At 39.1% G+C, this 16,376-nt stretch overlaps 1 protein-coding gene across 1 annotated transcript in view; it reads right to left on the bottom strand.

Moving 5' to 3' along the window:
- Positions 1 to 628: 628 nt before the first annotated feature.
- LOC106093691 (uncharacterized) overlaps positions 629 to 16,376 on the bottom strand; it is a 33,392-nt gene continuing 17,644 nt past the window's right edge. Inside the window, exons 2-3 of the mRNA XM_059368375.1 lie at positions 8,859 to 9,480; positions 629 to 1,973 (exon numbers count right to left, since the gene is read on the bottom strand). Of these exons, the coding sequence (XP_059224358.1) occupies positions 629 to 1,973; positions 8,859 to 9,480 (1,967 nt within the window). The remainder of the gene's footprint in view (positions 1,974 to 8,858; positions 9,481 to 16,376) is intronic.

The following is a 16,376-nucleotide window of genomic DNA, read 5'->3' as shown; positions in this document are numbered from 1 at the left end:
ATAGGCACTCAGTATTTGAGCAAGAGCTGGTGCCTTATACGAGGGTTGCCTTTTATATATGTATGCTAGTCCCACCAATGCCTAAGGTTATCTCAGTCTCAAGATAGGTCACATGACGATCTTGCAGTATCAGTTGGCGCACAGCATTAATGGTTTTTGCGCGATTCTAAGATCATCCAAAACTCTTCTGACTTACTCTTTAGCAACTCATATGGAAGATTCGCGGGACACTCTTCCAGAAGATTCCTCTTGAAGACACAACTCCTCACGACGGAAGAATCGTTTACAACTTTTGGACAAGCTCGTCCGCGTAATCATAACCTTCTTCAAGAAGATTCGCGGAAGATTGTTTGGCGATCAAAAATGCTTGCAGGGCAGACGATCTGTGTGATCAGTTCAGTAGTAGTGTTCATGAGTTCAGCAAAAACAGTCACCAATGAATGGTTTTGTGCAGGGCTTTGGTTGCCAAAGCCGAATTTAGCACCTCGGTGATACCACTTAAAACTCCCCTACGAACATTCCCCTGCACAAAACTTACCCAATATGATGTCGGTTCTTTTTCAAATAAAACAACCCCACCTCTAAACTTAATGAAGCACACAAGATTCCTTTATTCAGACACCCCTGATTAGGTCACATATTTTCTGGGACAATATTCACAACGATCGCGTATTCTATACGGACTCTTGTCCCGGGCATGACGATGCGGCGAAAATGGACTCAAATCCCGGGCAATGGATGTTTCGTTCTCCTTATTGTTGTTGGTGCTACTAAAGTAGAGATCCGTATAAGATTTCGTTATGCTAAATGGCTGCGAGGTACGTGGGGTGGCCAGGAAAGACGAGGTGTTTCGCACCGGTGGGTGTTGTCTTACAAGATGGTGATGGTGATTATGATGATGATGATGATGATGGGAGTGTGGTTGTCGCAGCGGGCTCAACAACGCTGGCAATCTCAAATCCAATGAGGACTTATACAAACGTACGCGTCCGGGGTACATGGCTTGACTAGATAAAGAGTTAGCAGAAGAATCACGAGTTAGTGCAGAGTATGGTGAAAAGGGAGCAGACTTTGCAGCAAATGGCATACTACTGCCACCGCGTGACGGTGAGAATGGTGTATGGTGGCCCGCTTTGCCTTGTTGCTGCCCCAATTGAGGTAGATGTGTCTGCTGTTGCCACCACAGAGGTTCTAATGCACGCTGGAAAGAATTTGTACCTAGCGAGTGTTGTGATCTCATTTCTGGGGGAGATTTAACACTCTCTTGTGCATACGTGGGCATAGGGGTGCCAGAGGAGGGCGATAGACGGTAAGCACTTGCTTTGCTTGTGGGAAGATAGGATAGATTGTGACCAGAACTTACACTGCTAGAGCCACCGCGTTCGCTGACCCTCGAACGGTGGGGATTGTAGTCGAATTTTCGGCCGCTGCTTATGGAGTTGCTGCTCCTTCTGGCCGTGTTGCCCATAACTGTGCGCTGACTGGCTGAGGTGGGACGCAAACGACCAGCGAGACGTGCACTTGAACGTCGCGTGGGACTTTTGCGACCCCACACGGAGGTGGTGTCACTGCTGTCATCATCCCCTCCACCCATGCCATGCAGAGGATTTTCTCGTATGGGCGCTGTGCCATGGCCATTGAATTTTGTTAGAGTGCCACCGCGTCGAAAAGCATCATGGGGATTGTATTTTCGAAAAAGGGCCAACATATCCGCATATTTTTCCCACTCCGTGGTGCCCGGCCGCTTTTCCTCCAACAGTTTTTGTATCAGCTTCTGTTGCCTTACCCTCTCCGCGGCCAGCTTTTCCTGCCGCTTGGCAGCCTTCGTTTTGACTGGTTGGGCATTGACTTCCTGCTCGCTGGCTGCCGGAGGTGGTGTGGCACTCATCAAGCTGGCCAGCCCCGCTCCCGCAGTACTGGCTGCTATCATCGTGGCAATCGAGGAGGCTGACGTTAGCGGTAGTGGTGTCAAGCTAATTACATAATAGGTAGTTGATTGGCTTTATTCGTTGTTTGTGATTTAGTCTAATAGGAAGTAAATAGCTCTATATTGGGTGGTGGTGATGGTGGTTTTGGTGGTGCCTGACTACGACTGTGGTGAGTAAGTAGGTGGTGGCTATTACACCTGCATATTTACATTTGATTTTTGGGTGGCATTCAACTACAACGTGGTTCGTTGCTGGAATAAATGTCAGGTGAGGTTTTTACACAACAGAGTGTCCTTGGGCTGCAATCACACACTAAGGGAGCGCCAGCTCCCCAACAAAATAAAGATGGTGGCACGACTAAATCCTTTTGCCAGTTATGCGTGAGTGAGTGTCAAGAATTGAGAACATATTTACACTTTGAGTGGTGTTTAGCAAAAAATCTTCTGGGCTTTATTGAAACATTATAAAATATTTACAGGATAAAAAATTTGATATTTAACAATTCTACATTTAGAACAGCTATACGAGTAGTTGGTAAGTAATCACAAGACGGAGGTGTGTGTGTGAGTGTGTATGTGTCTATGAAGTGGTGTGCAGATATTTTGAGATATGTGGTTGGAAAAAAGTGAATACCTAGTCCAAATAAAGCCTTGTTTTAAGGAAATAAAAGATATTTTTTTGATAAAATCATTACTACGAAAATTGACCCTACGTTCGGATGCTGAATAACATGATGGTAGCAAAAACAAGCTTTACCAACTCAGAATCGCCTACCCATAGTGTTGTCATCCTATTCATAGTATTGGCATCCAACTACCAAATTTGTATATGAAACTTTAAATTCTCAACGAATTTTCGATTGTTGAAGAAGGTAAGTAAGTCTCTACAAGAGACTTAATAGACAAAATTAGTTGAGGTAGTTGTGAAACTAGGCCTACTACCATGTAGCGCACAAAACTCCCATGCCGTTCATGACTTGCAAACCCAGGTGCAGTAGTTCCTATTGAGTTCTTTCATCATAAAGAAGAAGATTTCAGTAGGCTGGGGGACGCGTTAAAGTCTTCCAAATATGACATCATGAGTTCAATCCTCTGCGGCGGCAAAATTATTAAAATTTGTTTTTAAGGGTAATAGTAGAGAGAGAGAGTGACAGAGAAAACCCCGAGAGCAGCAGTATAACGAATCGAGACCAACAGCGCGAGTCGAACAAAGAAAATAACAAGTAAAAGCGTGCTAATTTCGGCCGGGTCGAATCTAAATAATATACCCCTCACCATGGATGGCATTTGTCGAGTTCTTTGCGCGGTATCTCTTTTTAGGCAAACAAAGGATACAAGAAAAGAATTGCTATGTTATTGGAACAATATCAAGTTATGGTTAATTTCGGACCATAATTGAACTGAATATTGGAGACCATAGTAGAAGTCATTGTGTAAAATATCAGCTAAATCTAGTAAGAATTGCGCACTTTAGGGGCCGAAGAAGAAAAATAGGGAGATCTGTGTATAGAGGAGCTGTATTAGGCTAAATACCGATTCATGCCATATTCGAAACGTATGTCAAAGGTCATGAGAGAAGCCATCGTACAATTCAATTTCAGCCAAATTGGGATAATACTTGCGCCCTTTAGAGGCGCAAGAAGTCAAGACCTCAGATCGGTTTATATGACAGCTATATCAGGTTATGGACCGATTCCAACTATTCTCAGCACAGTTGTTGAAAGTCATAACAAAAAACGTCATGCAAAATTTCAGCCAAATCGGATAGGAATTGCTGCCTGCAGAAGCTCAAGAAATCAAGACCCCAGATCGGTTTATATGGCAGCTATATCAGGTTATGAACCGATTTCAACTATTCTCAGCACAGTTATTGAAAGACATAACAAAACACCTCGTGCAAAATTTCAGCCAAATCGGATAATAATTGCGCCCTCTAGTGGCTCAAGAAGCCAAGACCCAAGATCGGTTTATATGGCAGCTATATCAGGTCATGTACCGATTTGAACTATTCTTAACACAGTTGTTGAAAGTCATAATAAAACATCTCATGCAAAATTTCAACCAAATCGAATAAGAAGTGTGCCTTCTGGCGGCTCAAGAAGTCAAGATCTAAGAGTGGTTTATACGGCAGCTATATCAGCTATTTGGCCCATTTACAGACCCAACGGACCTACACTAATAAGAAGTATTTGTGCAAAATTTCAAGCGCCTAGCTTTAATCCCTCGAAAGTTAGCCTACTTTCGACAGACAGACGGACGGACATGGCTAGATCGACTTAAAATGTGCACAAACTTTATAGAGTCTTAGACGCATATCTCGAGGTTTTACAAACATAATGACGAAATTAGTAAACCCCTATCCTATGGTGGAGGGTATAAAAACACCACCACCCGAAGCGAAGCACATGTGGTCGCTGGTTAAATGGTTTTTATACCCACCACCATAGGATGGGGGTACACTAATCCAGTCTTTCCGTTTGTAACACCTCGAAATATTGATCTAGGACCCCCTAAAGCATATATATTCTTGATCGTCTCGACATTCTGAGTCGAACCAGCCATGTCCGTCAGTGCGTTAAGCAAGCCGCTTGAAATTTTGCACGGATACTTAATATCGGGCCATATCGGTTCAGATTTGGATATAGCTACAATATAAACCGAACTCCCGATTTGACTTCTTGAGCCCCTGGAAGTCTCAGTTTTCATCCGATTTGAAATTTTGCATGTAGTGTTCTATTATGACTTCCAATAACTATGCCTAGCACGGTTCAAATCGGTCAAGAACCTGATATGGCTCCCATATAAGCGGATCTCCCGATTTGACTTCTTGAACCCCTGGAAAGCCTCAGTTTTCATCCGATTTGGATGAAATTTTGCACATAGTGTTCTGTTATGACTTCCAACAACTATGCCTAGTACGGTCCAAATCGGTCTATAACTTGATATAGCTCCCATATAAACCGATCTCCCAATCTGATTCCTTGAACCCTTACCAGCCGCAATTTTTGTCCAATTTGGCTGAAATTTTGCATATAGTGTTCTGTTATGAAGTCAATTGGGCACACGGTTTATATGGAAGCTATATAAGGATAGGAACCGATTTAGGCCACACTTGGCATAGCTGTTGGAGGACAAAATACAACACTCCGTGCAAAATGTCAGCCATATCGGATAATAATAGCGCCCTCTGGCGGCTCAAGAATGTATGATCCGAGACCGTTTTATATGGCAGCTATATCAGGATATGAACCGATTTGGACCATGCTAAGCACAGTTGTTGAAAGTCATAAAAAAACACGTCGTTCAAAATTTCAGCCAAATCGGATAAGAATTGCGCCCTCTAAGGGCTCAAGAAGTCAAATTGGGCTAACGGCTTATATGGGAGCTATATCAGGTTATGAACCGATTTTGACCATACTTGACATAGTTGTTGGAAGTCAAAACAAAACACTTTGTACAAAATTTCAGCCATATTGGATAATAATAGCGGCCTCCAGCGTCTGAGGAATTCATGATCCGAGATCGTTTTATACGGCAGCTTTATCAGGTTATAGACCGATTTTGAAAATACGCGGCACGGATGTTGGAACTCATAGCACAACGTAATGTGCAAATTTTCAGCCCAATCGGATAAAAATTGCGCCCTCTAAGGGCTCAAAAAGTCAAAGCGGACAAACGGTTTATATGGGAGCTATATCAAGTTGTGAACTGATTTAGACCATACTTGGCATAGTTGTTGGAAGTCAGAACAAAACACTCCGTACAAAATTTCAGCCATATCTGATAAAAAAAAAAAATAGCGCCCTCTAGCGGTTTAAGAAGTCAAGATTCAAGATCGGTTTGTATAGCAGCTATATGAAGTTATGAAACAATTTGGACCATGCTCAGCACGTTTGTTGAAAGTCATAAGGAAACACCTCATGCAAAATTTCAGCCATATCTGATAAAAAAAATAGCGCCCTCTAAAGGCTCAAGAAGTGAAATTGGGGAAACGGTTTATATGGGAGCTATATTTGGTTATGATACGATTAAGAATATACTTTGCATAGTTTTAGGAAGTCAAAAAATACTCCGCACAAAATTTCAGCCATATCGGATATTAATAGCGCCCTCTAGCGGCTCTAAAAGTCAAGATTCGAAATCGCTTTGTATGGCAGCTATATCACGTTATGAACCGATTTTGACCATGCTAAGCACAGTTATTGAAAGTCATAAGGAAATACCTTATGAAAATTTTCAGCCAATCGGATAAAAATTGCGTCCTCTAAGGACTTAAAAAGTCAAATCGGGCAAACGGAGCTATATCAAGTTGTGAACCGATTTAGACCATACTTGATATAGTTGTTGGAAGTCAAAACAGAACACTCCGTACAAAATTTCAGCCATTTCGATTAATAATAGCCCCTCCAGCGGCTCAAGAAGTCACTGTTTGAAATCGGTTTATATGGGAGCTATATCAGGTTCTGAACCGATTTAGACCATTGTTAGCACAGTTGTCATAACAAAACATTTCATGCTAAATTTTAGTCAAACCGGATAAGAATTACGCCATCTAGAGGCTCTAGAAGTCAAGACCCACGATCGGTTTATGTGGCAGCTATATTAAAACATGCACCGATATGGCCTATTTACAATGCCACCCAACCTACTCTAATAGGAAGAATTTGTGTAAAGTGTCAAGCGCCTAGCTTTATTGCTTCGAAAGTTTCGTCAGGCAGACGGACATGGCCAAATCGAGTTAGAATGCCAAAGAAGTTCAAGTATATACATATTGTAAATACTTTGTTGGGTCTCAGAACAATATTTCGATGTGTTACAAACGCAATGACGAAGTTAGTAAAACCTACGTTCTATGGTGTAGGGTCTTAAAACAAAATTGAAGTTGACGATTTTCCAATTTTTATACCCTCCACCATAGGATGGGGGGTATACTAATCCAGTCATTCCGTTTGTAACACCTCGAAATATTCGTCCAAGACCCCATAAAGTATATATATTCCCGATCGTCTCGACGTTCTGAGTCGATCTAGCCATGTCCGTCCATCTGTCCGTCCGTCTGTCGAAAGCACGCTATCTTCCGAAGGAGTAAGCTAGCGGCTTGAAATTTTGGACAAATACTTCTCATTAGTGTAGGTCGGTTGGTATTGTAAATTGGCCATATCGGTCCATGCTTTGATATAGCTGTCATATAAACCGATCTTGGGTCTTGATTTCTTCAGCCTCTAGAGTGCGCAATTCTTATCCGATTGAAATGAAATTCTGCACGACGTGTTTTGTTATGATATCCAACAATTGTGCCAAGTATGGTTCAAATCGGTTCATAACCTGATATAGCTGCGATATAAACGGATCTTGGGTCTTGACTTCTTGAGCCTATACCGAGCGCATTTCTTATCCGATTGGAATGAAATTCTGCACGACGTGTTTTGTTATGATATCCAACAACTGTGCGTAGTATGGTTCAAATTGGTCCATAAACTGATATAGCTGTCATATAAACCGATCTTGGGTCTTGACTTCTTGAGCCTCTAGAGGGCACAATTCTTATCCGATTTGAATGAATTTTGGCACAACGTGTTTTGTTATGATATCAAACAACTGTGGCAAGTATGGCTCAAATCGATTCATAACCTGATATAGCTGTCATATAAACCGATCTGGGATTTTGACTTCTTGAGCCTCTAGAGGCCGCAATCATTATCTGATTTGCCTGAAATTTTGTACGACGGATTCTCTCATGTCCATCAACATACGTGTTTATTATGGTCTGAATCGGTCTATAGCCCGATGTAGCTCCCATATAAATCTATCTCTCTATTTTACTTCTTGAGCCCCCAAAGGGCGCAATTCTTATTCGAATTGGCTGACATTTTACACAGGTCTCCAACATATAATTTAATTGTGGTCCAAACCGGACCATATCTTGATATCGCTCTAATAGCAGATCAAATCTTTTCTTATATCCTTTTTTGCCTAAGAAGAGAAGCCGGGAAAAGAACTCGACAAATGCGATCCATGGTGGAGGGTATATAAGATTCGGCCCGGCCGAACTTAGCACGCTTTTACTTATTTTTTTTTTTTTTTTCAATTCAATTCCCTAATACCCACATGGCATTTTTCAACCACATATATCAAAACTAGCACTAACTTATGTTAAGCATGTGTGTGTATGTGTTTGTGGTATTTTTGTATGTACATTTCATTTTCATTCAACAACATACCAATAACAAAATTTTGTGCTAAAAATTTTATATCAAATATTAATGAAATAAAATTTTTATATATAAATGTATGCATGTATGGGAATATATGTAGAATCGAATCTTTAACATTTATGGGGGGGAAAAAAAGACAAATTGCTTTTACAACCTTAATAAAATGTAAAGCACTATCCATTAAATATTCTATCGAAAAAAAAAATGTTTTAAATTGTCTACGGCTAAGGTTTTTTTTCTCATTAAATGACTATTCAGAAAGGAGTAGGGGCACAGGAAGTGCAATGACCACAAAGTCACAATGCACAGATAAGGCCTCTAATGAAGCCTTTGAGTTGTTGACAAAAACAATCTCTTTTTTTGCCAAATTATGTATGTAATGTAGTTGTTTGCATGAGCTAAAAAAAAATATTTTCTATATTCTACGAAAATAAAAAAAAAAAATAAATAAATCATGTATGGAGTACATTTAATAAATTACGTATAACGTTGTATGGGAGGGGGAGAATAATAATAACAACAACAAATAAACCAACGAGCGAAGAAACGACTGAATTCAATGAAAGTTTCAAAAACATCACACATAGTTGTTATGTATACAAATGGCCGAACAACGAACGGTGAGTACGACATATAGATGGATTGCTTAACTGATTGACTGACCGACTGACTGACTGACAGCCAGGCAGACGTTGCTTGCTAATCAACCTACTCACTGCATTGCACTGGAACCGGCATTGCTCTCTGTGGTGCTGGAGGTGTTTGCGACGGTGGGTAAGGCGATTTTCGTGTCTGCCTGATGGTCATTGGCCGACAACATGTCATTGACCGTGTGTTGCTGCTGCTGCAGCACTTCTTGGCTGAGGTTTTCCAATTCAGCTAAGGTGGGTTTTGGTGTTGGGGGATTGTCTTCGTCATCATCGCCATCTTCCTTGTTCGTTTTTGTATTGGCCAGAGCCCGTTCGATTTCCGGTTCCGGCGTTGAAGTCCGCAAACTATCTGTTTCCGTATTGGTTCGTACCAAACCCACCATCTCCTTTGCCTCCTCCATAGCTTGACTGCTGCTCGTCATTGTTTCCTCGATGCTGTGCAATGTGTCCATGGCTGTCTCGCCCTTATCCGCGGCATCTTCTTTCATGGCCATGGCAGAATTTTCCACAGTTTCGACTGTCTTTCCGGCATTTAAATTCAATTTACCCAATAAAGCATTTTTCGCATCATCGAGATCGTGCACTTTATCCTTTAATGTTGTTTCTACATCGTGTTTGACCTCTTCCACTTTGGTGGCCACCGTTTCCTTGGCTGTTTCCAATGTTTTTCCCATTGACTCTTTAACACCTGCAAACAGAGACAGAGAGACAGAGAGAGAGAGAGAGAGGGAGAGAGAGATACACAAAACAACAATTAATTAACTATTGTTGCTGTTGCTGTGGTTGTGGTTGTTTTTAAGGTTTTAATAAAAATCGATATTGGAGTAATTGTTCATAAAATGACTTTGCCCGCTGCCCCATGTCCCGCTACAAACAAAATTGATTTCATTAAAAAGACGCTGAATGACCGTTAGCACGCAAATGATTTCATTATTAGCGGTTACAAGTTGGAACACATAAACACACACACACACACACACACATGTTTATACTCTACACCACCACTAAGGTACAGGGTATTATAGCTTAGTGCATTTGTATGTAACACCCTGAAGGAAGAGAGATAAACCAATTGATGAGTATACCGATGATGTGCGTCTGTCTGTCTGTCCGTCTGTCCATGTTCATTTGTGTACAAACTACAGGTCGCAATTTTCATCCTATCAAATTTGGCACATACATTATGTCTGACGTAGAGACAAAGCCCATTGAAACTGGAGAAAATCGATTCAGATTTGGTTATAGCTGCCATATATATGTTCGACCGATTTGCAATAATAATGCAATAATGTGGGCATTTGTTAACCGATTCTCTCGAAATTTGGCACAAAGGATTTCCTTGTGACTCTTAATATTACTGGTGAATTTCATAGAAATCGGTTCAGATTTAGATATAGCTCTCATACATATATATATTGCCCGATTTTCACTTCTAGAGCCACAGCAAGCGCATTTATTGACCAATCTTGCCAAAACTTTGTACAATGTTTTCCTCGACGACTACCATAATATCTGAGAAGTTTGCTCGAAATCGGTTCAGATTCAGATATAGCTGCCATATATATATTCGTTAGGTTTTTTAGAAATATTGCTATAAAGTGCTCATTTGTCAACCGATTCTCTCGAAATTTAGCACGAAGGATTTCCTTATGACTCTTAATATTACTGGTGAATTTCATAGAAATCGGTTCAGATTTAGATATAGCTCTCATATATATATATATCGCCCGATTTTCACTCCAAGAGCCACAGCAAGCGCATTTATTGACCAATCTTGCCAAAACTTTGTACAACGCTTTCCTCGACAACTACCACAATATCTGAGAAGTTTACTCGAAATCGGTTCAGATTTAGATATAGCTCTCATATATATGTTCGTCCGATTTGCAGTAATAATGCAATAAAATGGTCATTTGTCAACCGATTCACTCGTAATTTGGCAGAAGGGATTTTCTTACGATTTTCAACATTACTAATGAATTTCATAGAAATCGGTTCAGATTTAGATATAGCTGTCATCTATATACTCGTCAGATTTTGAGAAATATTGCTATAAAGTGCTCATTTGTGAACCGATTCTTTCGAAATTTGACACGAAGGATTTCCTTATCACTCTTAATATTACTGGTGAATTTCATAGAAATCCGATCAGATTTAGATATAGCTCTCATACATATATATATCGCCCGATTTTCACTTCTAGAGCCATTGCAAGCGCATTTATTGACCAATCTTGCCAAAACTTTGTACAACACTTTCCTCGACAACTGCCACAATATCTGAGAAGTTTACTCGAAATCGGTTCAGATTCAGATATAGCTGTCACATATATATATTCGTCAGATTTTGAGAAATATTGCTATAAAGTGCTCATTTGTCAACCGATTCTTTCGAAATTTGGCACGAAGGATTTCCTTATGACTCTTAATATTACTGGTGAATTTCATAGAAATCGGATCAGATTTAGATATAGCTCCCATATATAAATATCGTCCGATTTTCATTTCTAGAGCCACTGCAAGCGCATTTATTGAACAACCTTGCTAAAACTTTGTACAACACTTTCCTCGACAACTACCACAATATCTGAGAAGTTTGCTCGAAATCGGTTCAGATTCAGATATAGCTGTCACATATATATATTCGTCAGATTTTGAGAAATATTGCTATAAAGTGCTCATTTGTCAACCGATTCTTTCGAAATTTGGCACGAAGGATATCCTTATGACTCTTAATATTACTGGTGAATTTCATAGAAATCGGATTAGATTTAGATATAACTTTCATATATAAATATCGTCCGATTTTCATTTCTAGAGCCACTGCAAGCGCATTTATTGACCAACCTTGCCAAAACTTTGTACAACACTTTCCTCGACAACTACCACAATATCTGAGAAGTTTGCTCGAAATCGGTTCAGATTCAGATATAGCTCTCATATATATGTTCGTCCGATTTGCAGTAATAATGCAATAAAATGGTCATTTGTCAACCGATTCACTCGTAATTTGGCGGAAAGGATTTTCTTACGATTTTCAACATTACTGATGAATTTTATAGAAATCGGTTCAGATTTAGATATAGCTCCCATATATATATTCGTTAGATTTTGAGAAATATTGCTATAAAGTGCTCATTTGTCAACCGATTCTCTCGAAACTTAGCACGAAGGATTTCCTTATGACTCTTAATATTACTGGTGAATTTCATAGAAATCGGTTCAGATTTAGCCACTGCAAGCGCATTTATTGATCAATCTTGCCAAAACTTTGTACAACACTTTCCTCGACAACTGCCACAATATCTAAGAAGTTTCCTCGAAATCGGTTCAGATTCATATATAGCTGCCATCTATATATTCGTCAGATTTTGAGAAATGTTGCTATAAAGTGCTCATTTGTCAACCATAGTTATTATAGTTTGAACATATTTGCTCGAAATTTGATTGATTGTTTAACAACCCATATGGAAACATCCGGCGAGGTCCAGAAGCCACAATTTTGGTCCAATCTTTGCAAAATTTTGCATAAGATGCTTTATTTGATGTTGCAATATGTGTGCAAAATTTCATAAAAATCGGTTCAGATTTAGATATAGCTCCCATATATATTTTTCCTCGATATGGTGTATTAAGGCTGTAGAATTCAAAATTTTTGTCAGACCTTTGCAAAATTTTGCATAAGATGCTTTATTTGATGTTGCAATATGTGTGCAAAATTTCATAAAAATCGGTTCAGATTTATATGTAGCTCCCATATATATCTTTCATCCGGTATGGCGTGTTAAGGCTGTAGAAGCCACAATTTTGGTACAATCTTTGCAAAATTTTGCATAAGATGCTTTATTTGACGTTGCAATATGTGTGCAAAATTTCATAAAAATCGGTTCGGATTTAGATATAGCTCCCATATATATCGTCCATCCGATATGGCGTATTAAGGCTGTAGATGCCACAACTTTGGTCCAATCTTTGCAAAATTTTGCATAATATGTTTTTTTCGACGTCTTAATATGTGTGCGTAATTTCATAAAAATCGGTTCAGATTTAGATATAGCTCCCATATATATCTTCCATCCGATATGGGCTTTTAAGGCTATAGAAGCCACAATTTTGGTCAGATCTTTACAAAATTCTGCATAAGATGTTTTACTTGACGTTCCAATATGTGTGCGAAATTTCATAAAAATCAGCCCAGATTTAGATATAGCTCCCATATATATATTTCATCCGATATGGGCTTTTGAGGCTATAGAAGCCACAATTTTTGTCCGATCTTTACAAAATTCAGCATAAGATGTTTTCCTTGACGTTCCAATACGTGTGCACAATTCCATAAAAATCGGTTCAGATTTAGATATAGCTCTCATATATATTTTTCCTCGATATGGTGTATTAAGGCTGTAGAATTCAAAATTTTTGTCAGACCTTTGCAAAATTTTGCATAAGATGCTTTATTTGATGTTGCAATATGTGTGCAAAATTTCATAAAAATCGGTTCAGATTTATATGTAGCTCCCATATATATCTTTCATCCGGTATGGCGTGTTAAGGCTGTAGAAGCCACAATTTTGGTACAATCTTTGCAAAATTTTGCATAAGATGCTTTATTTGACGTTGCAATATGTGTGCAAAATTTCATAAAAATCGGTTCAGATTGAGATATAGCTCCCATATATATCGCCCATCCGATATGGCGTATTAAGGCTGTAGATGCCACAACTTTGGTCCAATCTTTGCAAAATTTTGCAATAATATGTTTTTTTCGACGTCTTAATATGTGTGCGGAATTTCATAAAAATCGGTTCAGATTTAGATATAGCTCCCATATATATGGGCTTTTAAGGCTATAGAAGCCACAATTTTGGTCAGATCTTTGCAAAATTCTGCATAAGATGTTTTACTTGACGTTCCAATATGTGTGCGAAATTTCATAAAAATCGGCTCAGATTTAGATATAGCTCCCATATATATATATTTCATCCGATATGGGCTTTTGAGGCTATAGAAGCCACAATTTTTGTCCGATCTTTACAAAATTCAGCATAAGATGTTTTCCTTGACGTTCCAATACGTGTGCACAATTTCATAAAAATCGGTTCAGATTTAGATATAGCTCCCATATATATCTTCCATCCGATATGGCGAATTAAGGCTGTAAAATCCAAAATTTTGGTCAGATCTTTGCAAAATTTTGCATGAGATCCTTTATTTGACGTTGCAATACGTGTGCACAGTTTCATAAAAATCAGTTCAGATTTAGATATAGCTCCTATATATATCCTTCATGTTATATGACCTTTAATACTCAAGCAGTCAAAATTTCCTATCGTAAGAAAATCTTACTAGGTTCCATTCAATATATCAATAGATTGGCAAAATTAAAAGCTGACTATATTTCAACATAGGTTTCATGCATTAAAAGTAAAGGGTGATTTTTTTGAGGTTAGGATTTTCATGCATTAGTATTTGACAGATCACGTGGGATTTCAGACATGGTGTCAAAGAGAAAGATGCTCAGTATGCTTTGACATTTCATCATGAATAGACTTACTAACGAGCAACGCTTGCAAATCATTGAATTTTATTACCAAAATCAGTGTTCGGTTCGAAATGTGTTCAAATTTTGACAAATTTTGTTCAGCGATGAGGCTCATTTCTGGTTGAATGGCTACGTAAATAAGCAAAATTGCCGCATTTGGAGTGAAGAGCAACCAGAAGCCGTTCAAGAACTGCCCATGCATCCCGAAAAATGCACTGTTTGGTGTGGTTTGTACGCTGGTGGAATCATTGGATCTATTTTTTCAAAGATGCTGTTGGACGCAACGTTACGGTGAATGAACACATTTCAAACCGAACACTGATTTTGGTAATAAAATTCAATGATTTGCAAGCGTTGCTCGTTAGTAAGTCTATTCATGATGAAATGTCAAAGCATACTGAGCATCTTTCTCTTTGACACCATGTCTGAAATCCCACGTGATCTGTCAAATACTAATGCATGAAAATCCTAACCTCAAAAAAATCACCCTATAGTATGCAGGCTCGGTGGTGTAGGGTATTATATAGTCGGCTCCGCCCGCCTTTTGCCTTTCCTTACTGGTTGACATTTATTTGCAGAGTTACTTTGTCAACAAAAGATCCTTGCATTATGCAACTATACCCAAATCTGGGTAGGTTACCGTAGCGCTGAGGTTAGCATGTCGGCCTATGACGCTGAACGCCTGGGTTCGAATCCTGGCGAGACCATCAGAATAAAAATTTCAGCGGTGGTTTTCCCCTCCTTATGCTGGCAATATTTGTGAGGTACTATGCCATGTAAAACTTCTCTCCAAAGAGGTGTCGCACTGCGGCACCCCGTTCGGACTCGGCTACAAAGAGAAGGCACTTTTTCATTGAGCTCAAACTTGAATCGGACTGCACTGGTGGATATGTGAAAAGTTTGCCGCTGTTCCTTAGTGGAATGTTTATGGACAAAATTTGCATTTACTATTATGGATATCATGGGTAAAATATTGCTAAAACACTTTTCTCAACTTGATCCATAGTTGATGAGGTTTAATAAATGACAACTCATCCATGCTTGATGAGAGTAGTGTGTGAATTCAGAGTCACACACTATATATTTGAACTATTCAACAGTATTATTTTCTCGAGTGTTCACTTCTTAAACTAATTGTGGCCATATTTATCAAAAGGGCTGAAACGTGCTTCCTTCCGGTTTGATATTTGCATAGGACTAAAGCAAAACATGCATATTTTATTTATTTCCATACATATTTCACCAAGTGCTAGTATTTCCCAAAAACAATCATTAGTAAGTCCCTTCACCTCTAATCCAAGAAATCTAAAAGAAAACAGATGATGACCTCTGAAGATTGCAAACCCCAATGTCGCATTGACCTTAGACCTCCATCAGCAGCAGCAGCAGCAGCAGCAGGAGGAACAACGATATACCGGCTACAGCAATCTAGAAGTGCTGGCGATGAAACACTAAAATGTCTATACCATTGGTCTATGGCAACTCTTTCCTAGCGCCCGTCATGATTATTATTTATGGATACATTTTCAGTCGTGTATATAAAACAAAGCAAACACTTGTGGTAGAAAAACTCAAACACGCACACATATTTACAACAAAAAAAATCATTTTTATCCTTTTGCTTGACACGCAATTTAACCATTTCGTGGTTTCTTTATAGTTTTGCGGCTGGTCAGGATATAAGTGAGCAGAGCTGAGAAGTGTTGAGAATAAAATTGTCTCAATAAGGGTTTCGCTTGAAGTTTTTTCTTCTGCTTTGTAAAAACAGAAAGAATATGCTGTAATCCATATGTTAGCATTATGCATTCAAAGTTGGCCAAATGAAACTTGAGATACCCAGTGATAGTGTTCAGCAAGACATTCCAGAAGCCCAAGGCAGCTATATCTAAAACGATGGGCCATATAGTTTAACATTAAAACTCGTTCATAAGGACCAAAAAACACTCAACAGCTGGCTGTAAAAATCGCAATCTACGGCAATTCCAATCATGAACCAATCATCCGAGTTTGTCCCTAAAAACCAAAACTTCGATATAGGTTTTA

This window comes from Stomoxys calcitrans, chromosome 1 (genome assembly GCF_963082655.1).
Source record: "Stomoxys calcitrans chromosome 1, idStoCalc2.1, whole genome shotgun sequence".
NCBI classification, from domain to species: Eukaryota; Metazoa; Arthropoda; class Insecta; order Diptera; family Muscidae; genus Stomoxys; species Stomoxys calcitrans.
This window is presented reverse-complemented; position numbering and strand designations above follow the sequence as displayed.